The 25,000-nt window shown below is 36.4% G+C and overlaps 1 protein-coding gene across 1 annotated transcript in view; it reads left to right on the top strand.

Moving 5' to 3' along the window:
• TBC1D5 (TBC1 domain family member 5) overlaps window positions 1-25,000 on the top strand; it is a 134,928-nt gene that overhangs the window by 108,541 nt on the left and 1,387 nt on the right. Inside the window, exons 10-11 of the mRNA XM_089098837.1 lie at window positions 2,365-2,535; window positions 14,101-14,259. Of these exons, the coding sequence (XP_088954963.1) occupies window positions 2,365-2,535; window positions 14,101-14,259 (330 nt within the window). The remainder of the gene's footprint in view (window positions 1-2,364; window positions 2,536-14,100; window positions 14,260-25,000) is intronic.

Raw genomic sequence — 25,000 nt, forward strand, 5'->3', positions numbered from 1 at the left:
CCCACGAGTCCAGCACACAAAAATAAAAGGTAACACAAATAGAACAAATAGAAAAGAAAAGAAAAATATCTTTATTCGAAGTCAATTTATTTCAATACTGCTATTCAGAAAGACCTCTATATGGATCTAAACAAATAATAGTAAAGAAAGATAATAAGTAAATAAAGAGATACAAACTTTAGTAAGAAGGTAAATAAAAAGAAAATATGAACAAATAGGCTAAGTAAAACAAGATTAAACATTACAAATTTGTATGTTTTAATTCAAAATAACAGGACGCTTCAACTAGTATACATTATGATTTTATGCCACTGAAACATCGTCTAGAAAACCATGATGTACTTCTCCTCGGACGCTCGAAAAATCGTCAATCTCCGGTATGTTATCACTAAATGAATATTTTATAATTGAACCGGCAGGTCTCCCTTCACAAACAAGTTGAGCTGAATGCCCTTGACATCCATGCATCACATCCGTGAACTTTTCTTAATTTATCACGCTTCACCAATAACAGCTTACATATTTTACGAATTTCGGCTGGGACATCATCACTTATAAACAAGTTGCTATTGTTTGCACGGAACGTCTTATCCTTAAGCTTGCTAGCATTTATTATAAAGCGAATTCATCTTTTTTATTCAGTGTCACCTTTAAAAATTTACGATTTCTGTCGTACTGAGTGATTGTGAAATTTACTTCAGGCATTTCTTATCCATAGCGAAATACCTCTGTGAGTAAAACTTTAATGCTGTCAGAAGGGTTGCCACCTCTAGGGGTTTGTCACTATTTTTAGTGATTTTTTATGTTGCCTAAACAAGAAAATTACTAAATCATTACATAAATCACTAGATTATTGAAGAAAATCACTAAATCAACCAAAAAGCTCTAAAATCTAGTGATTTTGTTCTCTCACCGGGTGGCAACTCTGGTTATCAATATCCTCGCAAACTGCAATCCATATGATGACATAATCTTCTAACTTAGCGGCTTCCATTCTCACAATCCGACACATAGAATCTTCATCTCTTCTTCTTAACTTTATTATTTCATCGGTACATGTTTTTATTTACAATTTAAGGCAAGATGCATCATTTTCAATCTTTCTAATTTTAATTCAGAGCTATTCATCTTATTTTTATGAAGCGAATGTTCTTTTTCCTGATTATCGACCCTTGCTGTAAGAGTTCCTAATTAAATGTTGATATTGTCTAGCTTATTCCCATTTTCTTTTACGACATCGATAATTTGCATATTCTGCAGCTAGCATTGATATTTCTGGCTTCGATCTAGAGCTAGCCTCTGAGGTGTCTAATGCACAATTCATACCTTCTTGTCTTGGGTTTTTCCTTTTACGTCCCATTATGCACTAGTAGTCTTGCTATATATCCAAAAATCCTTGAGATGATATTTTCACATAAATTTACCCATGTCTTAAATCTGTCTTACTCTGACGAGAGCATTGAATGAACCTGTGGTACTACATCATGTGATTTTTTTCAGGTAAGTGATAGGCTGGGAGTTACAGACCTTACCAAGTATATTGAAGAGACATAGATTGAAATGAAAGTTATTTTTATCCTTTGTTATGCTTTAACTTTTTTCATCCTTAAAGACCAGAAATTATGTCTGAAGGGATATTGTTAAGACTAAGACTCAAAACTTGTTCTGGAGGAAGATGGGTTTTCGCTTACGTTTGCATGGCTTTCACTTACATTTTGTATAAATCTGTGTCTATCATTTTGTCTAAAAGGTACTATAAGCTACAAAAATTACAAAACAAAGGATCTTTCAAACTAGCAAATTTGGGGTTTTTGGGCATTTCGTTCATTAGAAGTGAATATATACTTTAGCAATTAGTACAATATTACTTGCCTCGCAGTTTATAGACCAAATTTTTCTACGGAAAAAAATATCTATTTAAAGCTTTAAACAACCCCTTCCTCTTTCCTTTTCTTTTCCTCTTTTCTTTTTGACACATCTTTGCTCTAGAGTTTAGTTTGTTCAATTGCGGATGACTCTTTGCCCATATTGCTCAGGAAAAATCGGCTTGATACCTTTTGAGAATTAAGACGGTTCCCTTTTTTCTAAGATAGACTGTTTTAGTCATGTAGTTATTATAGAATATCAAAATTATCATAAAATCCGTTAATATAATATAATATGTGCTCTAAGGATAACACAGAGGTGTGATCTCTTATCTAACCCTATGTTCTCATACGTTTCCATTTTAGGGTACTCTAAGGTAGTTGTCCTAGTCTCTTTAAGCTATTGTATCATAATTATTGTTTAACAGCATAACTATCAAATCCACTCCCCCCTCTATCTCCGCTTTAAGTCCATCTGATAATTATTAAATTTTTTCAGATTAGGTCTTCCATACTGTCAACTTCTAGTTTCAAGAATGCAAAAAAATCTACAGATGTGGAGGTTGGACAAGTTGCATCTACTGTCAAGGTCAAAACAAAAGAGTTAAGACCTATACAATTCTCAAGCCATAGTAAAAGCGTTCAAGAACATTCCCACTGCATAGACAATGTGAGTTCCTCCTTTTTTACAGTGTTAACACTAACACAAGTCTCTTTATAAGCTTCTACGATGCCAAAATTTAGAGGAGAGACAACTAATAAATTCATGAGGTATGTGCGTGGAAGGAATTTTATGAAGAGGGGGGGGGGGTATTGTACTTGAAATGGTTTGACAGTCATACAGGATGTGAAAAATTATACGAACAAATTGTCCGTTTAGAGTCCTGTAGATATGTGCCCGAAAGTCGTGTAAGCTACACAGCACTAAAACTCAAATTTAAATTACAACCATGATTTACGATGGAACTTGAAAGTTTGTAATGTCTTTTTCTGAGAATTAAAAGCTAGTTTTTTTTCATTAACTATATAAAACAATTTGTACTTCTTAATCAAGTTACTGCTCCGGACACAAGAAGTACACATTGATTGTTAAAATTACAATACTTTAATGGTAAAGGTGCCCAGGGGCTATATACAACCCTCAATAGGCAGGCTTTTTAAAAATTCCAATATAGTTTCAGAAGTATTGAGACTAAAATATTTGTACATTTTTGTTGTTTTGTTTATTTTGATCTTTTTTTTAATTAGTTTAAGTTTACCAAAACTGACAGAAGAATAAAACACATTTCAATGGAATGTATTATGGGATAAATCCACCGAAGAAAAGCTACTGCGAAGGATGATTGTAGCGTTGTCTTCATTTTTAGTTTATTTGGAATAACAGGACAAACAGAAGGATGAAATGTGTTCAGCTGTATTTAATTGTATGATGAAACGTATTCAGTTGTGTGTGTTCAGTAGTCATTGAAATAAACCCACAAAAAAAAACTTTGAAAAGGATGACCATAACAGCGCAATTTGCTATTCAGATTCTAGTTTACAATAGGGGAGAGAGGGGCGATACCGCACGGGGACGACTCCGTACATTTGACCTGTTGTCTATAGTTTTTGAGCTAATCCTTTCAAAAAATCCCCTTCATGTAACGCACATTTGGCGCAAGTTTTAAATTTTGGAGAAAAGAGACAACCGAGAAAAAAGGTAAGGAAGTTTTTATATCCTTGCTGGAAATCCTGACACATGTAGTATTTGTCAAATATTTTCTAAGTTATTGTAGTTCTTGAGCCGTGAGTTAGCAGGATCAGACAAGGTATACCCCTGCTATTTGGATGGTAATTTTCATCAGTAAATATCAGACCGTTATATGCGAAAAAAAAAATTTCAAAATGGCGTCAACATGGGGTAACTCCGGATACTTTTTTGGGGGCGATTCTTGACACTTTTCATGGTCCCCTGTTTCGCCCTGTACTGACGGAAGTCTTTCATAAGTTGGTAAATGGAATTATATGTAGCTGGAAGCAGAAAATTGGTAAATTTGACTGTATTCCTGTTGTCTTATAGAGAAACTGTAGTGATTGGTTTTGACTATCAAACTTTGTTTTCAACATTTACACTTAGACAAAAGTTACCCCTTGCCTTACAACCTAGCCTATTTAAACACAACTACTCTGTGTAAAAAAAATTTTCTTGAATCAAAGTTGTCCAAGATTAAGTCTGCCTATTATTTAGATACTTTGTTCCAACTTTAAGATCCTGTGTTCAAGATTGGACAGCATTTTCTATGATTTCGCTAAGCTTAACCTTTAATTTCTATCCGAAATTAAGGTATACTTTTGACTGTCTATGTGTTTAAAATAGTATCGGCATGTCACTGTTTATGGCAAAAATATTCAAGCTAACCTTAATCGAATATTCTTCAATACTTTCTAACTGGTGTACCAATAAACCTTACCCCCCCCCCACCCCTCCTTGTTTAAAATACATACTCTGAATTGTATACATTCAATGGATTATTGTCTTATATATTATAATGTTTAGTTTTATAATATATGTGATTTGAACTTATAATCAGACAGTGATAATTCAAAAGGAGTCATGTGACATTTATATAAGCTTAGATTTACAGTACACCTTCACAGCTATGCAGATCAGTTCAATTCATTTTCACCCATCATATTTAAAAATAATACTTATTATTAAATGATTTACTATTATGTTGAATAATAAACATTTATTCAATGCCTACTTATATCAGAAAGATAAACAGTAGCGTCTAAGGCTGTATCCAAGGGGGTAGAGGGTTTGAAACCCCCCAAAATGTTTGTCCGACTTATAGAAACGTAAGAAAAATGAACATAAACAAATGATTGATGTGGTTTTTTAAAGTTTTTTTGTTTAATGTTTTTTATTATAATGTTTATATTACACCTCAAAGCATGGCATGACCTATGTTAATTTCCATGTTATTCTCTTGAGGTTCTGACGATTATAATTTTCTTTTACAGATGGTTCGCGACTACTTTCGAAAGGGGAGTGGTCCTCCTGATCCAGAATTAGTCAGGCGTGCTGTTATTCAATTTATACATGGGAAGTTGTCTTTCCGAGCAATCGCAGAAGAATTTTCCCTGAAGAAGAGTACCCTTGCGGATGCCGTGAAACGATACAAGGCAAAAATGCAAATTCTCGAGCAGAGTGGTGCTAGTGGTAGCAATTTTGACAATGACATTGTTCAGGAGAGCACTAAGTTTGTTTTTACTTCCAAACAAGAGAAAGAGCTTGCTGCATACCTTGAAAAATGCTCACTGCTTAACCATTGGCTGAGTCCCTATGCAACAAGAAAGTTAGCCTACCAATGGGCAATAACATTGAAGACAAAATTCCCATTAAGCTAGAAACTGAATGAGAGAACAGGAGTGGATTGGCTAAGAGGTTTCATCAAGCGGAACGCCAGTTTGTCCATCAGAAAACCCGAAAATACAAGCCAGGCTCGTGCTGCCGGCTTTAACTCCGTTGAAATTGGTGTCTTTTTTAGAAATCTTCAGGAGTTATATTGCAAGTATCATTTTCCTCCTGGTCGAATTTGGAACTGTGATGAAACAGGAGTACCCAAAGTTGTTCAGGCCCCAAAGGTGATTGCTAAAAGGGGAGCAAAACAGGTGGGACAGACTGCGTCTGCAGAAAGAGGGGAAAATACCACAATGCTATGCTTTGTATCTGCAATTGGTCAGACAATTCCACCAGTGCTTGTTTTTCCAAGAGTCAAAGCTCCAGAAAGGATGTATCGAGATGGACCACCAGGATGCATTGGCTTAGCCCATCGTAGTGGATGGATGACTTTGGACAATTTCCTTTTTTCCATGGAACACTTTCTAAAAGAGGTCAAACCCAGCAAAAAAGACCCTGTTTTAATCTTGTTTGACAATCATGAAAGCCATATTTCAGTAGAATTAGTTTCCTTCTGTAAAAATAACGGCATCCACCTCCTAACCTTTCCTCCCCATTGCTCCCATCGTCTCAAACCCCTTGATGTTTCAGTGTATGCACCATTGAAGCATACAATCAGAGAGTCATTTGACCATTGGATGCAATTAAACCCTGGTCAGAGAATTTCAATACATGAAATAGAAAAATTGTGCAAATATCCCTTTCTGGAAAAGCTGAATCCTCAAAACATCACAGCTGGTTTTGAGAAGGCAGGAATTTGGCCTTTAAATCCAAATGTGTTCACAGAAGTGGATATTCTGCCAGCTGAAGTGATAAACCGCCCAGATCCAGCTGAACAGAATGCCCCAGAAACTTCCAAAATGGATGATCCTCACCCTGGTTTATTTTGTGATTCATCTCCTGTCATGATGGGTCAACAGCAGTCAAACTTGCCTACGGCAGTAACTCCTGAAAGCATCAAACCATATCCACAGGCAAAAATGCAAGTGGGTTCGCGCAAAAACCGTAAAAAAGGCAAAAGTAGAATTCTGACAGGAACGCCAGAAAAAAGAGCGCTAGAAGCAAAGACTGAGCTAAGGCTTGCTAAAAAAATAGAAAAAGTCACTAAAAAAAGTCGAAGGTTTCACTCATAGCTGACAAAACTAGAGACAGCATTTCAGACATAGATATACAGCTCAATGACGAGTCAAATGACGAGTCTTTACATTATGGAAGTATCAGGGAGTTTGAGACAGATGAAGAATTATCTTGTGGAAATTTTGTGCTTGTGAGGTTTATGGTTGGAAAGAAGCAAAACTCTGCTGTTTACTATGTTGGTGAAATTGAAGAAATAAGTGGCAGGGTAGCAAAAATAAAGTACCTGGGCAAGTTTGGTAGGAAGTTCATCTTCCCTGAATGTCGAGATTGTCAGAAACTGACTTTCAAAACATTATTATGAACGTTCCCGCACCACTATCAGTAGGAAAAACTGGGCGAACAGTCAAAGCTTTTGTATTTGGCTGTAATTTTGCCCAATTTACTATAAAATAAATTTAATGTAACACTTAACTTGAATATTATCTGAATTAAATGTTAATAATATCTGAATCAAAAATTAAAAGCATTAATTAAATAATGTCCGGAAATGCCCCATGTGTGTCCTAAGTCACCCCTTGGTTGGGGTGACTTTGGACACTTGAAGAGGTCACAAATTTTTGGGTCTCACCAAGAAACGACTTGATGGATGTCATTGAAAAAAATCACCAAGAAAAGTGAATAATTGAGCTATCTATTCATGTAAAAAGGAAGTTTGTATCATTAGAAATACGCTTTTTAGGGGTCAAAATCCTCAAAATGTACGGTTTTACCCCTCTCTCCCCTATACTAATATATTAAAATTGGAAGTATCAGAAATGAAAGTACAGCGAAGAATGATTACAAGATAATTAAAAAAGTCGATTGGAAACAGAAAAAGTCACAGAGAATAAGTATAAAATTGAAAATTTCACTTTCGAAGAAGTCACACGCCATGTTTTAAATTTCTTGCTGAAATAACATTCACCAGTTGTTTTTATCCTCGATTTTCTTGTCCTTGATTTTTTTGTCTTCTTTATTATTATTATTATTATTCATTTATTGCCCGTCAAAAAAAGGTACAATAGACGGAGTAATCACTAAAAAAAACAAAAAAGAAAAAAAAGAAGAAAAAGAAGGACACAAACACACATTAAAAATTCAAACACATGACAAAAGAAAACTCTTCATTACATTAATACGAACAGTGACTATATGCATTACATTAATATAAAAAACTATTTTGAACAAATTGTTGACCCTGGATGATTAAACTTACTTTGAAAACAGGACAAAGACTTATTAAGGCTAATAGTAGGGTCAGCTAGCTTATACAAATGAATAATTTTACGGTTTCTTGTCCACGGGGGCAAATGTAGAAGATATTTAGCAAATCTGAAGAAGATTGATCGTAGGTGCTTTTTATCTGTAACTGTAAAGAATCTCCAGAAAGGAGCAATGTAAAGCAGATGAGGAAGGGCTGTGGCGTTGTAAATGGATGCTAGAATATAACAGTTGAAATGTAGTTTGCTTTTTACGATTGCAGCGTAAGAAATACTAATTTTACGCTCAACGTGAGAAATCAGCAAATGACGTGTGTGGCCTTTAGATGTGCCAAATGGGAGGCCCAGGTATGTAATATGGTCTGAGGGTTTAACCAGAGAACCGTCCATATTTATAAGAGAAGTAGAGGGATTTCGCCAATTGAAAAGGATTACTTCGGATTTCTCAGGATTAAAAGACAGACCGATTTTTGAATATTCATCTTTGAGGATTTTGAAATTCTGTACGGCTGAGATTCAGGATGTCATCAGCATAACAAATAAGAGACATATCGATTCTCCCAAGAATGCATGAAGGAAGACACTTTGCCTGCGCTTCCAGGACACTATTATTGAACAGGGTTGGGGAAGGGATAGCTCCCTGTCTAGTCCCTTTCTTAACGAGGATGGGGTACTGAGGATTCACAAGCATATTCGAGGGAATCGAAGAGTTTGGCCTCACACGTGAATTAATGCAATTATATAGGGAAGGATGAAGAGCCAACTGCAGGGAAAAACGGGATGGAAGTTTTAAACGCACTTTTAGATTCCTATATAAATCCCTGAAAACACGGACAACTGATGGATTCAGCCTCGCTTTGCCATATGAAGAAGCATGGACGAATAAATTAAGCAATCGAACGCACGTTTTACGTCATGTCCGGTGAGGATAAGACTTTCTCCCGAAGATTCAGCGTCGGCAAGGGCAGTAAAAACTGCTGTAAGAGCATGAGAACAGCCAAGATTAGCCTGAAAACCGAACTGATATGGGGGAATGTAACATTTCTGTCTTAACTCATCAAGAAAAAGAAGCTCGAAAAGTTTGCATGTCGTAGTAGATACGGTGATGAGAAGGAAAGAGGAACATTGCTGCTCAGATTTCCCTTTTTTGGGAATCGGAGTCAGATCACCAGTGCAGAACGAGGAAGGAACAATACCTGTAACAAATATCATTTGCATGAGAAGGCTGAGGTGACGCACCAATAAATAACTTCAATTAATGATGTGTAGAGTGCTCACCTTATCTATCCCACAAGACGCTTTCTTTTTAAGTTGGGAAATGGCTTTTATAACAGCGTCACAATTAACAACAAAATCAAGGTTAGGAGATTAATCACTGATGTCACAGAGCTCCTCATAAAATTATAATTCTAAAACAGGATCAAGCTCAGAAAATTCATTTGAAAAATAGGATATCCACTTGAACAAAGATCTGTCATTAGGGTCTGGAAAATTTGAGGAAATAGTACGAGGTAGTAGCTTCCACAGAAAATCAGGTGAATTCCTGACCTTCTCGGAATAAAGTGTCTGCATTTTAGATCGATGAAGGGCAAGTTCCTTAGCAAAACATTTTTTTGACACTTTTCTCAGTTCATTGACTATTCCTTGACGGGGGCATAGGCAATCTCTCCATAATTTGTACCAAAATTTAGCACGGTCACAAGCTTCAGACAGCACTAGATTTCCTGACCACCCGGGAACTTTGGTACCAACACGTATTTTTTTAAGAGGAACTGCCCTTTTTTCAGCACACAAAAGTGCATGGCAGATTTCTGCGGAGTATATATCAAGAGTCAATCTAACTTCATTAATGTCTTTATTAGAGGACTTTTGCAGAAGTTGAAATGGAACCCGGATCTTGTTTGGAATACTATCTGAAATGTCAATATACTGAGATGTGTCAATTTTATTCAAGTTGCAAGAAATATATCACTTTTGCCGGCGAACAGTTTAAGCCTGTAACACTGGAATCTGAGAAGCTTCTCGTTTGAAACTAGAAGCAATAGGAAGATGGTCTGAAACTTGAAATTTGGAAACTACCTCAACACAAGGTATATCAAGGTTATATGACACAACATGGTCAAGGTTAGATGTGCAAGAGGAAGAATGAATGTAAGTTAACTGAGCAGATTTCTGCTGAACTTTAAAATCATCTCCAAATATTCCTAACAGTAAAGAAGCACGGATAGAAGCTGAAGACAACCCGCATTTTAAATTACAATTAAAATCACCTACGATCAAACACGGGATTTTCAGTTTAAGGACATCACGAAGACAAGAGCTAAGTTTACTAACTGCTAAAGCGAAATCTCTCTCTGAATCTTCATCTCTGTAATCTGTGGGTAAATACACATTTATTATTACGCACTCAACTACTCGAACAGCTAAAAAACTATCACAAGAAAAGAAAACACTAGAATTAAGATTCGATGCTACATAAGTAGCAATACCACCGGAATCTCTGCCTTTAGAAGCCCTATGTTTAGCTGGAACCGAGAAAGTTTTGAAAGTGGCACTAATGTCAAGTAAACTAAGGCTGTGGTTGGTCAGGAAATGTTCCTGCAAACAAAGAATATCATGATTATGAAGTATATTTTCAAGAATAGGTTTTTTTTTTATAAGACCACCATTAATGTTCCAAGGGAGAAAACGAATATCCATTTATCTACTTAGCTGCCCGTTTATCGGTTTGAGCTTTGCCAGGGCATTTGAGACTGTAACAGGTGTGATTAAACTCTTTACATGTAATGCAAAACATGTTCCGAACACATGGATTATCCCTGGTGGAAGAGTGCTCCGAGGAACCACAGCGAGAGCACAGTTCTGCGTTCTTACAATCAGCAGCAAAATGTCCTTGCTGATGGCATCTGAAACACCATCTAGGTATGAATATGAAATTATAAACAGTTAACTTTTCATAACCCACCTTCACAGAATTTTTCAGAAAAGAATCGAGATCACTCCGTTGTTCAAAATAAATCTTGTAGACGCGTGACTTGCCACACTGCAAAGCTTTGACACACTTTGGAATAATTTTCTCCAGATCTTTTTCATTCATTTCTGTCGGAACGCCGTTTATTACACCGATGAAGGCGGGAGATTTAACAGAGGCTAAAAGGCCAGGTTGGAACTTTTTCATCTAGTCAGCAATTGAGGAGGCAGCGGGTTCACTTTTTACGACAATTTTCCATTCTGATGAAGAACATTTCACCTGTGAAATATCATTTGCAGCTTCAGGACATATTTTATCAATAAAATCTTTCCTTAATAGCAGAGATGAAAGATTGGATGGGCAATTTTTTAACACAACAGCATAAGTAGGAGGATTGGACTGGTCCTTGGTGCAAGACGACTGAGCGGAAGAGGGCCAGGCAGAAGTTGCCTGTACTGCGAAATGTTGCTTATTTAGCTCAGAAAAACTGTCAATTTTACGGGGAAGTTCATTCATGCGACAGGTTAATGTTGCAACGATTGCATCACCAATTGTTGGAATTTCACACGGTGAGTATATCACGAATTTCGGGATCTTACGTTTTTCTTTCGATGCCGTAAATAACCACTTACAAATGTCAAGGACATTTTCATCGTCTTTTTGGCATCTAATTAAACGTGTTCCAATTTCTAGCACCTGATATAAGACTTCCTTCGCCTATAGAATGGTTTCATGACTGAAAAAGCTTGTTGACTAAGCAATTATTGTTTCTACTTAGATACCATCGATCATGGATCGAGAAATAAAATTCAATATTGGATTCAAAATAATATCCTAGTCGTCCATTATTTCATAATTGCACTTACGGTAATAATATTCAATAGACAAAAATCCACTCCAAATCAATGCCAAAAACCGTCGCCAATATAAACTCAATCCAATCAAGCAGGCAGTGCCGTCACAGTGGAGTTACAGCTTTGTAGTCCGAGAAATTGTTTTTAAGGTCACTGAATTAATGAGATTTCAAAATCTAAAAAGATAATCTCACACTGAATCTAGGTCAGGGATTGCAATCACTTACATTCCTTATGAAATATACTTGGGTTGTGCAATAAATAATCCTTTTTGTCACTTACAAATGCTATTTATTTGGATAGATGTTCACAGCACGGGAGCTGAACAAGAACTTCTGTCATTTGCTTGATTGTTTCATTTTTTTTTTCTGCCTGTTGTCTTATGATATTCTACAGGCTCCAATTATATGGAGTATGATCAATGTCCATAGACTCTTTGTACTCCATATATTCTGATAGACTCCAATTCTATTGAATATGATTCATTAGCAATATAGCACTTGCCTTTATACATTTTGATGCTTCAGTATTCTTACACGAGATTGGCGGTAGGCCCTCTAGGTTTATATGAAAGCCAAATAATTAATTGCTATATTGAAAAAAAAGACAAAAGCTATATTCGTTCTGTTTTTGGAGTTGTGGCTCCAACAAATAGGGTGTGGCTTCAGTTGTGGCTCCGTTTATGTTCCCTGTGTAAGTTTTGGTCTGTTGTTCTTATGCTCTCCTGCGTCTTTAATGTATCGACGAAAAACGAAAATTTTGCCATTGCTCTATTGCTCTATACTATTTGTTATTGCTCCATCTGCCGAATTAAATTTTTGAAATTTTTTGTACAGTATTTTTCCACTTTAGAAATACCCAGAAAATTGACTGAAAATCGTTGAAAAAGCAGAATTTTTCTAATTTTTTTTAACAGGTTTAGATGCTTCTCTTAGAAAATGTCTAATTAATGTCACAATTTTTTCTTGTCTAATGGATATATCTGAGACTAGTGAATCCGATTGGATAAGCATCTTGTCCTTTTGTTGCAAGTTACAGATGAAGGGTTGTCGCGAAATAGCTTGTTTCAGAATGAACATATAAATTAATAAGTTGATTTTTTGTTCCAAAGCTAAGATGCTCCTTCGTCGTAGATAAAATGGTTTTAATACTCACGCGAGGGCTATCTTGTTGAACTCGTTCCCCCTCTTGAAAAGTAAGAGACTGGTCAAGAATGCTGTCAAGAATGTCATATTTTCCTTTCATACTGTTCGAATGGTTGTCTATTTTAAACTATTTTGCAAATGATTGAATTTCAAGGTTAGGCTCATTTTTTTCTGGTAGTTCTCACTCCTATTGAATTAGCAAGACCTCGTCGAAAAAAAAGATATCTAATGTTCAATTAGAGAAGTAAGGTCCTATTACTGATAGTTTGGTGACAAAAAATAACACTCATTTTGTTTGAATCCATTTGTTTGTCCCTGGGGCGCTCCTGGAGTATTGAACCTTGGAGGTTAGGTGGTCTTTTCAGTCATCAGCCAAAATAATTTTGTGGAAAAAATTACCAAATCAAAATGTTACTATTAGAGTTCGGTGACTCATTTTTTTTTTAATCCAGTTGTTTGTCCCTGGGACGCTCCTGGTGTATCGATCCTTGCAGGTTAGGCGGACTTTTCAGTGATCAACCAAAATAATTCTGTGGAAAAAGTGACCAAATCAAGATATTACAATTTGAGACTTCCAGTGGTGGTCTTAGGGACGGGTGGAAGAGGGGGCACTTACCCCGGGTGCAGAAATTTTAGGGGCCCAAATTTTCAAATAAATAATCTAACGGTTGAAATCATTTTGTAATTTTGAAATTTTATTTCTATTAAAATACAGTAGAGGGCGCAGTTGGCATTAAGTAAATCAAATTAAATCTGAATTTTTCATTTTTCCCATATTTTTTTATCACCATTCCTCGAAAATAAAAGTAAGAAGACCCAACTTAATTAATTTTAATGTTTTTTTGTAATATTTTGTGTTCAAATTTTGCTAATAAATGAAAACGTTGTTAAAATTTGGTCTACATTTTTGGGAGACATCGAGGGGGGTGGGGTTAATCAAGACATTGTCCTGGACACAAGAGTGGCCAGGACCGCCTCTGGGGACTTCTACAGCTATGAGATAGTTGAATTGCTCGTCCTCACATTTTCAAAACAAAGCGATGTATTTTAATTTGGAGCCTTCTCTTCCCTCAATACCCCATGCCCTCACCCGCAGTGATTACAAATTATTTCTTAGACCACACTGCCTTTCTATTTAAAGTTGAAAATACGAAATGAAAATACTAAAAATAGGTAAAATTTCAACTTACGCCGTTTTCCGATAAGATTTTGCTGTCTTATTAAAAGTAAACTTTTATTAAAACTTCTCAGTATTTTCATTTCGTTTAGTTGTCAGTAGTTTCAGAATTATTTGGATAAAATATTGCTATCTATTGTAAATAATATTCTGTGCGTGCAGTAGAATTTGGCGAAGTTGGATGTATTCTCTCACTTTAAAACAAAATCAGATTCTAAACATTCAGTTCCAGTCTCTGTGAGACCTAAGATTGGCAAGCTTGAAGATGCTTAAACTTGCAAAAATGTTAACATACATCTGTCTTATTCAGGTTCCAGACTTGTCAAAGCCACCTTGTTTATCTCAAACATCTTTGCTTGCCTGCATTGAACAGATGTCAAACTCTTTGGCAATGCTTCAATGTAGATTGCAGGGAAAAAACATACCTCTTGATGATGATGCTTTCGTAGCTGTGGCGGAGCTCAAACAGGTATGGATACCATTTATTTGTTTAACAGGATTATTTTTAGCCTCTCTCACACTTGTATTTACTATAAATATCAACAACGACAAGAACAATAGGGACTTCTTTTCGCAAGACAGTGGAATTCTTTATTTGAATGAATGTTTCTACCCTATGTCTCTTTTCTCTTATACAATTACAATACAATCTATTTATCAATACAATTGAATTTACTTTTATGCAATTTTTTTTATACTACTTCAGCGAAGTTCAACCTGGACCACTCGTGGTTGGACTTCGCTAATTTGTACTTTACTGAAAAAAATATAAATGATTTTACTTTTATAACTTTAATAAATCAAATAATGTTAACATTTTGATTACTAAATATCAGTATATGTGTATTAGACTGACAATGCACATTCATTTGTATTTTTCTTTATGCTACTTCAGCGAAGTTCTTCCTGGACAACTCATGGTTGAACTTTGCTGAAGTAAGGAAGCTGGGACAGTTTAAAAAAAAAAAAAAAGTTAGTTTTGATAGTCGTATTTTGTTGCAAGTCTCTTTTCTTTGTATATTAATTAAAAAAAACTTTTTCCACAAAATAAGTTTTTCAAAGAAAAGTAAAGAACTCCATTAAACTAAAAATGAGCAAAAATAAAATAGACCTTCCCAAGGCCAGAACAAAATTTGCACTTTACTGAAAAAATATAAAGGTTTTTACTTTTATAACTTTAATAAATCAAATAATATTAACATTTTGATTACTAAATATCAGTATATGTGTATTAAACTGACAATGCACATTCATTTGTATTTTTGCTTTCTGTAAAATGCAGATTTTGTTCTGGCCTTGGGACGGTATAGGGGTTTTGAGCCCAACTTATGTTAATTTCTGCTCGTTTTGAGTGTGACTTCGTTGTTTATTACACTTTATGTTCGTTTTGTGTTTCATTTATTTACCAATGCTGATTTGTGATAGTTTCAAACTTGGTAGACAATTTGATTTTATTTTTGCTCATTTTTGGTTTAATGAGGCTCTTACTTTTCTTTGAGAAAATTATTTTGTGGAAAAATTTTTTTTAAATTAATTTCTGCTCGTTTATATTGACATAGTCTTTTCAGTGAAAAAGAAAATAATACTTTAAATCTTTTCGTTTTTAAAGACTTTATAGCTTGGCCTGCTATTTGTATGCTGGAGAAAAAGTTTCAGCAATTTTTAACAACATACACCCTTTTAAAAATCTGGAGACAAATAGTACTGTTTAATTCAGTTTCATACCTCCTCTAATTGACCTGAAATGGAAAATTTGATACCATTCGCAAAAAAATCTGTTTACTTTCTTTGATAGCTTGGATACACTTACGCTATTTTGATTTGGTTAAATTTTAATGGCAGAAGTAGCCCCAAAAGTTTGAACACAATACCCTCAGTCGTTCTTGGGATACTGCTGAGATGCCTTATTAGCATTGCATTAGCATTGCATTTTGCATTTTGATTTAACACAGTGTATTTTGATTTAATCTTAAGGCAACATTTAGTTTTTAAACAAAATGGGAAAATTGGAGGGTGGGCGTGGGAGGGTGAGAGTGGAAGGGGGATTAGTTGCCCTCCAATCACTTTCTACGATTAAAAAGGGCACCAGCCCTTTCTATTTTCAATCGAATGAGCCCTTTTCGAAATTCCCGTGACAAATCCTTCGATACGAAATGCCCTGGTCTAAACAACAACAACAACAAAAAATAATACATTATACCCACCTTCGATCATTACTATAAAAATGTCATGCCTTCCAATCACTTTCGACTATTAAAAAGGGCACTAGGCCTTTCGATCTCCAATAGAATGAGCCCTTTTGGAAACGACAACGCTTTCTATAAACACCTTATATGCCCACAGGGTATAAATTACAACCCTTACCCTAAGGTCTGTAAGGGTGGTTGTCATCCTCTAAAACCGAATTTCCAGAACTTTCAACAACGTTAAACAAAATGGCTATCTAAAAATTTTGATTGGATGTGTTTGGGGAAATGGTGGGCCTGAGAGGGGCGGTAGTCCCTCTCCAATTAATTTGAACTATTAAAAATGACTCTAGCCCTATCTATTTCCAATGAAATGATCCCTTTTGAAGTTTATCCAACAAAACTTTCAATAAAAATCTTATATGCCCCCTGGGCATAACTTACAACCCTTGCCCTGAGGGCTGGGGGGTTTCATTTTCAAAGATCTAATTTCCAGAACTTTCTACTACGGTGAACAAAATGCCTATCTGAAAATTTTTATTGGATGTGTTTGGAGGAATGGTGGGCTTGAGAGTGGGTTAGTTACCCTCCAATCACTTTAGACGATTACAAAGGGCACTAGCCCTTTCAATTTCCAATCGAATAAGTCCCTTTTGAAGTTTTACGACAACTCTATCTATAAAAACCTCTTAGGCCCCAGGGCAGAACTTACAACCTTTGCCCTTGGTGCTCTGGGGGTTTGTCATCCTTAAATACATATTTTCCAGAACTTTCAACTACGTTGAACAAAATGGCTATCTCTAAACTTTGATTGAATGTTTTTGGGGAAACGGTGGGCGTAAGGTTAATTACTCTCCACTCACTTTCGACTATTAAAAAGGGCAATTTCGATTTCCAATCAAATGAACCCTTTTTGAAATTTCTGTAACAACTTTCTATATATGCCCAGGGCATAACTTACAACCCTTGCACTGAGGGCTCTGAGGGGGTCATCATCCTAAAAGACCTTATTTCAAGAACTTTCAACTACGTTGAACAAAATGGATATTTCAAAATTTTGATTGGATGTGTTTGGGAAAATGGTGGGCGTGAGAGGGGTTTTAGTCGCTATCCGATCTCTTTTAACTATTAAAAAAGGCACTAGCCCTTTCAATTTCCAAGTGAATGAGCCCTTTAGAAGTTTTTACGCTTTCAATAAAAAACCTTATACGCCCTCAGGACATAAATTACACCCCTTGCCCGGAGGGCTTTGGGGGGGGGTTGTCATACTTAAATACCTAATTTCCAAAACTTGCAACTACGTGGAATAAAATGACTATCTAAAATATGGATTGGATGTGTTTGCTGAAAAGATTGGATGTGTTTTCTGAGGGCGTGAGAGGGGGGTTAGTTGCCCTCAAATCACTTTCGACTATTATCGAATGAGCCCTTTTTCAAGTTTCTACGATAAAGATTTCAATAGAAACCTTATATGCCCCCAGGGCATAACTTATAACCCTTGCCCTGAAGACTGTGGGGGGAGTGTCCTGCTCAAAGGTATAATTTCCTGAACTTTGAACTGCGTGGAACAAAATGGCTATCTCAAAATATTTATTTGATGTGTTTGGGGAAATGGTGGGCGTGGAAGGGGTGTTACTTGCTTTTTAATCACTTTCGACTATTAAAAAGGGCACTAGCCGTTTCAATTTCCAATCGAATGAGCCCTTTTTGAAGTTTCTACGACAACGCGTTCTATAAAAACCTTATATGCCCCCTAGGCATAATTTACAACCGTTGCCCTGAGGGCTGTGGGGGGGGGGGGTTGTCATCCTCAAAAACCTAATTTCCATAACTTAAAACTACATTGATTAAAATGGCTGTATCAAATTTTTAATTAGATGTGTTTGGGAACAAGCTGGGCGTCAGAGGCGGATTATTTGCCCTTCAATCACTTTTGACTATGAAAGAGGGCGCTAGCCCTTTGAGTTTCCTATCGAATGAGCCTTTTTTAAAGTTTCTACGACAACTTCTTCGATACAAAATGCCCTGCTCTAAAGGAAAAATTAATAAATAATACATTGTTCCAACATCGTTCTTATATGCCCCCAGGGCATAACTTAAAACCCTTGCCCTGAGGGCTCTGAAGGGCTTATCATCCTAAAAGACCTAATTTCCAGAACGCTCAACTACGTTGAAAAAAATGAATATCTCAAAATTTGATTGGATGTGTTTTGGAAAATGATGGGCGTGAGAGGGGCGTTAGTCGCTATCCAATCGCTTTCAACAATTAAAAAAGGCACTAGCCCTTTCAATTTCCAATGGAATAAGCCCTTTTGAAGTTTCTACGACAACGCTTTCAATAAAAACTTTATATACCCCCAGGGCGTAACTTACAACCCTTGCCCTGAGGGCTTTGGGGGGGGAGGGGTTGTCATCGTTAAAGACCTAATTTCCAAAACTTTCAACTACTTTGAATAAAATAGCTACCTAAAAATTTTGATTTGATGCGTTTGGGGAAAAGGTGGGCGTGAGAGGGGGTTAGTTGCCCTCAATCACTGTCGACTATTAAAAAGGGCACTAGCCCTTTGAATTTCAAATCGAATGAGCCCTTTTTCAAGTTTCTACGACAAAGATTTCAATAAAAACCTTATGTGCCCCCAGGGCATAACTTATAACCCTTGCCTTGAAGACTGTGGGGGTAGTGTCCTGCTCAAAGGCATAATTTCCTGAACTTTATTTTCCTCAATGGACGTCGTGGGACAAATTAGCTATCTCAAAATTTATATTGGATATGTTTAGGGAAATGGTGGGCGTGGAAGGGGTTTTATTTGCCTTCCAATCACTTTCGACTATTAAAAAGGGCACTAGCTATTTCAATTTACAATCGAATGAGCCCTTTTTGAAGTTTCTGCGACAACGCGTTCTATAAAAAGCTTATATGTCCCCAAGGCATAACTTACAACCCTTGCCCCGGGGTTTGTGGGGGAGTGTCCTCCTCAAAAACATATTTTCTATCTTGAAATCAACTACGCTGAACATAATGGCTATCTCAAAATTTTGATTGGATGTGTTCGGGGGAAGGTTGGGCGTGGGGGGGGGGCTAGTTGCCCCCAATCACTTTCGACTATTAAGAAGGGCACTAGCCCTCTGGATTTCTAATCGAATGAGCCCTTCTTGAAGTTTCTACGACAACGCCTTCTATAAAAACCTTATATGCCCCAGGGCATAACTTATAACCATTGCCCTGAAGGCTGTGGGGGAGTGTCCTCCTCAAAACCATAATTTCTATCTGGAAATCAACTACGCTGAACAAAATGGCTATCTGAAAATTTTGATTGGATGTGTATAAAAACCTTATATGCCCCCAGGCCATAACTTCTAACCCTTGCCCTGAAGGCCTTGGGGGGGGTTGTCCTCCTCGAAACATAATTTCTATCTGGAAATCAACTACGCTGAAAAAAATGACTATCTCAAAATTTTGACTGGATGTGTTTCGGGAAATGATGGGTGTGGAAGGGGTGTTAGTTGGCTTCCAATCGCTTTCTACTATTAAAAACGGCACAAGCCACTCCAATTTCCAATTGAATGAGCCCTTTTCGAAGTTTCTACGACAACTTCTTCGATACGAAGTGCTCTGCTCTAAAGGAAAAAATAATAAATTATATATTGTGCCAACATTGTTATTATATGCCCTTAGGGCAGAACTTAAAACCCTTGCCCCGAGGGTTGTGGGGGAGTCTCCTCCTCAAAAACATATTTTCTATCAGGAACAAAATGGCTATTTCAAAATTTTGATTGGATGTGTTTGGGGGAATGATGGGCGTAGGGGAGGGGGGCTAGTTGCGCTCCAATCACTTTCGACTATTTAAAAGGGCACTAGCCACTCCAATTTCCAACCGAATAAGTCCTTTTCGAAGTTTCTACGACAACTCCTTCGATACGAAGTGCACGGGTGGAAAAAAACACATTGTGCCCACATCGTTCTTTACTTAGGAAGCGCTAGCGCGCTGCCTATGATTTATGTTTTTTTCAGGACGGCCCTTGGATAAAAAGTCGGAATAATTTTTCTAACATAGAATTCCATTGTCTTGCGAAAAGAATTCCCTATTGTTCTCGTTGTTATTGACGTTTATGATGGAAAGGCAGTGTGGTCTTCGTCGCTATTTATGTATTTACTATCACTCTTACATTTCTTTATCACATTGCAGGTTGTTGATATATTTCAGGACGGAGTTTTTAAAAAGTGCACTTATTGCTCATTGGTTTTGCCTAAAACTGTGTGCTTATATTTTGAGAGAATCTAAAGACAATGTATCCCACTCGTAATTTGACAAAAAAAAGGAATGCCTCTTTGTTTTTGTTTTAAATGAAAATCCTAAGATTTTTAGGTTTTTTCCTTTCTATGGATAAAATTGAAAAAGAATAAAAAAAAAATAAAAAATAAAAATACTAATCTGTTTTATTAATAGGTTTAGATGCATCTCACCAACTGAAATAAATAGACAAGGATAGTTCGGTTATAAAAGGATTGAGATGTTTTTGGGTTGTGAGGTGGTCGAGTGTTCGTTTTGATGGGTTTTTGGGCTGTTTTACCTCCTTATTTCTATTGTGCTTTATCACAGGCTTTCTCTTCATCTTAGTATAATATATACAGGCATGAATGTGAGAGGGGCAAAAGGCCTAAAATAACTTTTGCAGGACGTCAGCACTTATTGATAGTAATGCATTACCGGGTGCTGAGAAGTATTGAATGACCAAGAAAGGATCAGGTCTGCACACAGCCTCTGCCCAGCTGGAGGTCACGAACACTTCTTAATGATCAGCTCTAAGCCCGCTTAAGCCCTTTATATAGACTTGAGAAGGATTGTTTGGCCGCTGGTGAAATTTGTGGAAAATACGCCACGGAACGTTACGAAATTAAAGAACAACTAGTGTGTCGACATTTAAGATGTTAGATGTTGGTATTGACGGATTTTGTTGTCTAGAGCCGGGTTTGCTAGGATTTTAGAATATTCATCGCCCAAAGGTAGGAAAGATGGAATTGGATAATATAGGATTTATTTATTCTGGTAGGAAGGATGGGGCATAAAGGTAGAGAGTAGGACGAGTGATAAATAAAGAACATTTTAAATCCTGTTTAGGCTGGTGGGATGTTAACAATAGAATCTTAGTTTCATGCGTACTTGTGCAAAATATAAGCTTGAATTGCAAGCTATCAGTCATAAGGATATAAGCTCCTTATAAGGGTACAGAACAGAGTAATGGATATAGTAGCAATTCCGATTGGTAGTATATACTGTTGCCGGAGCAAAAAGACAAGATCCGAGGTAAACAAAATTGTATTTATATAGTGAAGCTGTGCAAGAAATAGGGTTAGATAAAATTCTAGCTTTGGCTAATATGCTTTAGGGAAGGGAAATAGTACTTTTAATGGTTTATCAAGTTTCTTTGGTAATTTAGGTAATGACATTTAGGAAGGGTAGTCACTTACCATGAAGTTATGACGTTGACAGGTTTCGTGAAGAGAATATAAGAGCAAAATTTTTGTAGCAGTTGGATATGCATTGCAGATGTTAAAATTGCATAGTGCTGAAGATGGGTAAAAATATTTTAAGAAAATAGTTCTGTGAAGCTGATGTTGATGTTTAAGGGAGGAAAATTAAAAAAGCTAGCGGATATCGGTGTGAAATGTCGGTTTGAGCTAGTTCCAGTTAAGCTGGAACCTTCTTGATTGCTGATAAAAAGCCTCTAAGTGAACGATGAATGGATAATTTTAAAAGAGTTTTTAGACCATGATTAAGATCTAGGAATTGATATGCAATACAATAATAATGTAGTTAGAAGAGGTAGTTAGGTAGTTCGAATTGGTAAATAGTGGAATGACTTTGCTTAGGGCCAAATAAAAAGTAGGTCGTCCCCGATTGGGATGTAAGAATGCCGTAAGCAAAGATTTGAGGGTGATGAGAACTCACCGGTAGGGTGTAAAGAACTTTGAATAGATTGGGACTGAGGAGGAGCATGTGTGGCTGTGTTGACCTCAGGCTGCTCGGTGCTGCAGAGAGTTGTTAGTAGTAGTACAAGTATATGCTAAGACTTCAAGTACAAAGGACATCAAAATAAAATATTCTCTTCCCCCCGACCTATGTTAGGCCTATTCATACCTGATAACCGCTATTTTCTACCGTTTTTCTTCTTGCTGGAGCAAAACGATGAAGGTTTTACGATAATACTACGTTTTTGTCTGTATTGCAACGTTGAGCCGTGACTTTAATAAATAAGTAAAATTAAATCCTTAAATTTGACGACGCTTTCGTCCATAAAGTTTAAAGACTAACAATCTTTCAGAGGAACGCCACATGTTTTTACCTCTTTTTTTCACCCACGTGTCTTTTTTTATTTTACGTCTGCTACTATAAAAACTGTATCACTATGTGGAGGCCTTTTTCATTAAAGATGGAATTCCCAATTGTTCCTAATTTTTAAAGGTATGCATGTATATACTATCTTTATATGTGAGTAATAATGCTATCTTTATATGGGAGTAATATTTGAGTATGTATTTATGTATGTATGTATGTATATATTTATTCTGTTTCTCGAAAACAGCTCCGTATTTTTTCGAGAAAAATAGTATCTTGGGATATTCTCGCGTAAAACAACGATCTAGATAGGTCAAAAGTCTGAGAAAAGTGGTTAAGAGCCTTAATTTTGGTTTTTGAAAATGACCTCATGTAGTAAAAAAGTGTAACTCACGTAAAAAAGTTACAATGACGTCGTGTAACTCATGGCATCAAGACATTTTATGGCATCACTCCTCTTATATAAGCCACGTAAGTTTTCAAATGTAGTCAGTTATTAATCTACCACAGTCAGTTATTTATCCAACACAATGTCTAAAGAAAGACCCAAAAATGAAAATTTGCAGTTTCAGTTAATGGTGCTTCTGTGGAACCAACACCTAAACTATCAAACGTGATAAGATGTGAAAATCGACAACCTGTACCATCAGTTGCGACAACACCAATACGGGCAGATTAAGAAAAGGCCATTGCTAAAGTATTTGAAGTAATCAAAATCCAGAAAACGGGTCAAAAATAAAAATGAACAGAAAATAGTTAGAAGACTAACGAAAATGAGGATTAGAGCATATGAAAAACCAAAATGTACAGCAAAGACACACGTGGTTAAAATGAAAAATGAAAATGAACAGCAAAAATACGGTTTCACAGTCGAAAATGATAGTGATGATGATTGGGTTTGGGATTTTGACATGGGGTCATCAATACTTACCAGGCCTTTGTTGAGAAAACAAAGGTTCGACGGTATGTGTTTCATAATGACAAAAGACAAGCTGGACCATCAGTTGCGACAACATCAATACGGGCAACTAAAAAAAAGGCCATTGCTGAAGCATCTGAAGTAATCAGAATTCAAAAACGCCCAAAAAAATCCAAAAAAATTAATTGAATTTGAAAATGCTTTTTGTCTGTAAAAATTCAAACACTTTCAATCTGTGTCGTTGGAAACCAATTATGTTCTGCTATTACTACAACTACTACTACTAGCAATTCACCGCAGCACCAAGCAGCCCTAGATCAATCCAAAATCTAACGCAAGAAGATTAATGCTGAAGGTTATTGATGATTTATGATTTTTAGTGATTACTTGTTAATAAAGATTTCGGTATGATAGAACTTGCTGGCAATATAAGGTTTTGTGAACTGCCAATATAACTTCAACTCCACCTATACACAACACACTTATAAATGAACCACCGTGCAGCTGAACCACCGTGCAACTGAATCACCGTGCGACTGAACCACCTTGCAACTGAAGCCTTATGGAACTGAACCAACACAGCTACGCACGCTCCCGTGAGTTAAAAACTTTCTCCCAGTAATGGGTTAAATTGCATGGTGACGCAGAACACCATCGTGGGAAAATCCTCTATTGGAGAACAATTACGGTAGGGCGTAAGATTTACGGGCAACGGCCTCTGCAAAGGGCTGTCTCGACCCTTTCAGGGCTTCTGTAAGACTGGGGACCTTGTAGTAATCTCTATTCCCACTTGAGACGTGGCGCCCCTCGAGGAAACTATAGCCTTGTAAACAACAGAGCATTCGCACAGGATTCTATTCTGCTATTGATCCATAAATAAGCAAAAATGCAGTTATGTAGTCGTTCAAGCTCCGTGTAGACGCAAAAATATAGTGTAAATAAGTTACTAGTAAAAACCTTAGTATAATTAATTAAAGTGGTGATAAGTAAGCAATCGATCGACTGGAGCGGAAATTTTCAATCCAGCTACTTTGTTTTACACGATGAAACTTTAGAAAGTATCGGATTTGGAAAGGAAGTTAATGCCCTATTTAATATGTTTTTTTTTAATTTCAGCTAGTTTAGAAGCTTAAGCGTTAGTTTATGTTTTTTAAGTGGATTTTCAACTTAAAGTTTTGGAAATAAAAGTCTCTTTCTGGTAAGAAGATGCTATATCGTTGATTCTAAGGATTTTCTACGGTGTAAGATTATTCATTCAGAGTTTTTTCTATCATATCATATTTATTCTAAACTATTGTACTTGAGAGACGTCATTTTTTGCAATTCCTATCTGATTAAATTCATAGATGATATAGTTAAGAAGGGAAAAAGGAAGCATGGAAAAAACGAAGATCCTCAATTTTCAGATTCTAAAATTTACAGTGGCTGTGACTCTAACTCTTTAACTTATGTTTGCGAGAAACTTTAACAAAATATAATGAAACTTGCTTCGTATCGGTCAGACCTGTGGGTATATCACTTTAATTCTGGTAACGACAAGACTTCTGGTAATCTTGGAAATACAGTGTGTATCATTTCCTGTTCTTGTGGTATATTCTACATTGGCTGACCGCTCGCCAGTAATGTGGGGAACAATTTATTGAGCCTCGCGAAGCCGTAGGTATAGCTCTCAAATTTAGAAAACCTCCTAGAACTGGATCGTTTGCTTTGGCAGAGCATATTTTTGTTCACCCTTGCCATTTTGTACAATTTAAAGAAGCGACAGAT

This window comes from Artemia sp. Qi Xiang Cuo, chromosome 13, assembly GCF_049724085.1.
Source record: "Artemia sp. Qi Xiang Cuo chromosome 13, ASM4972408v1, whole genome shotgun sequence".
NCBI classification, from domain to species: domain Eukaryota; kingdom Metazoa; phylum Arthropoda; class Branchiopoda; order Anostraca; family Artemiidae; genus Artemia; species Artemia sp. Qi Xiang Cuo.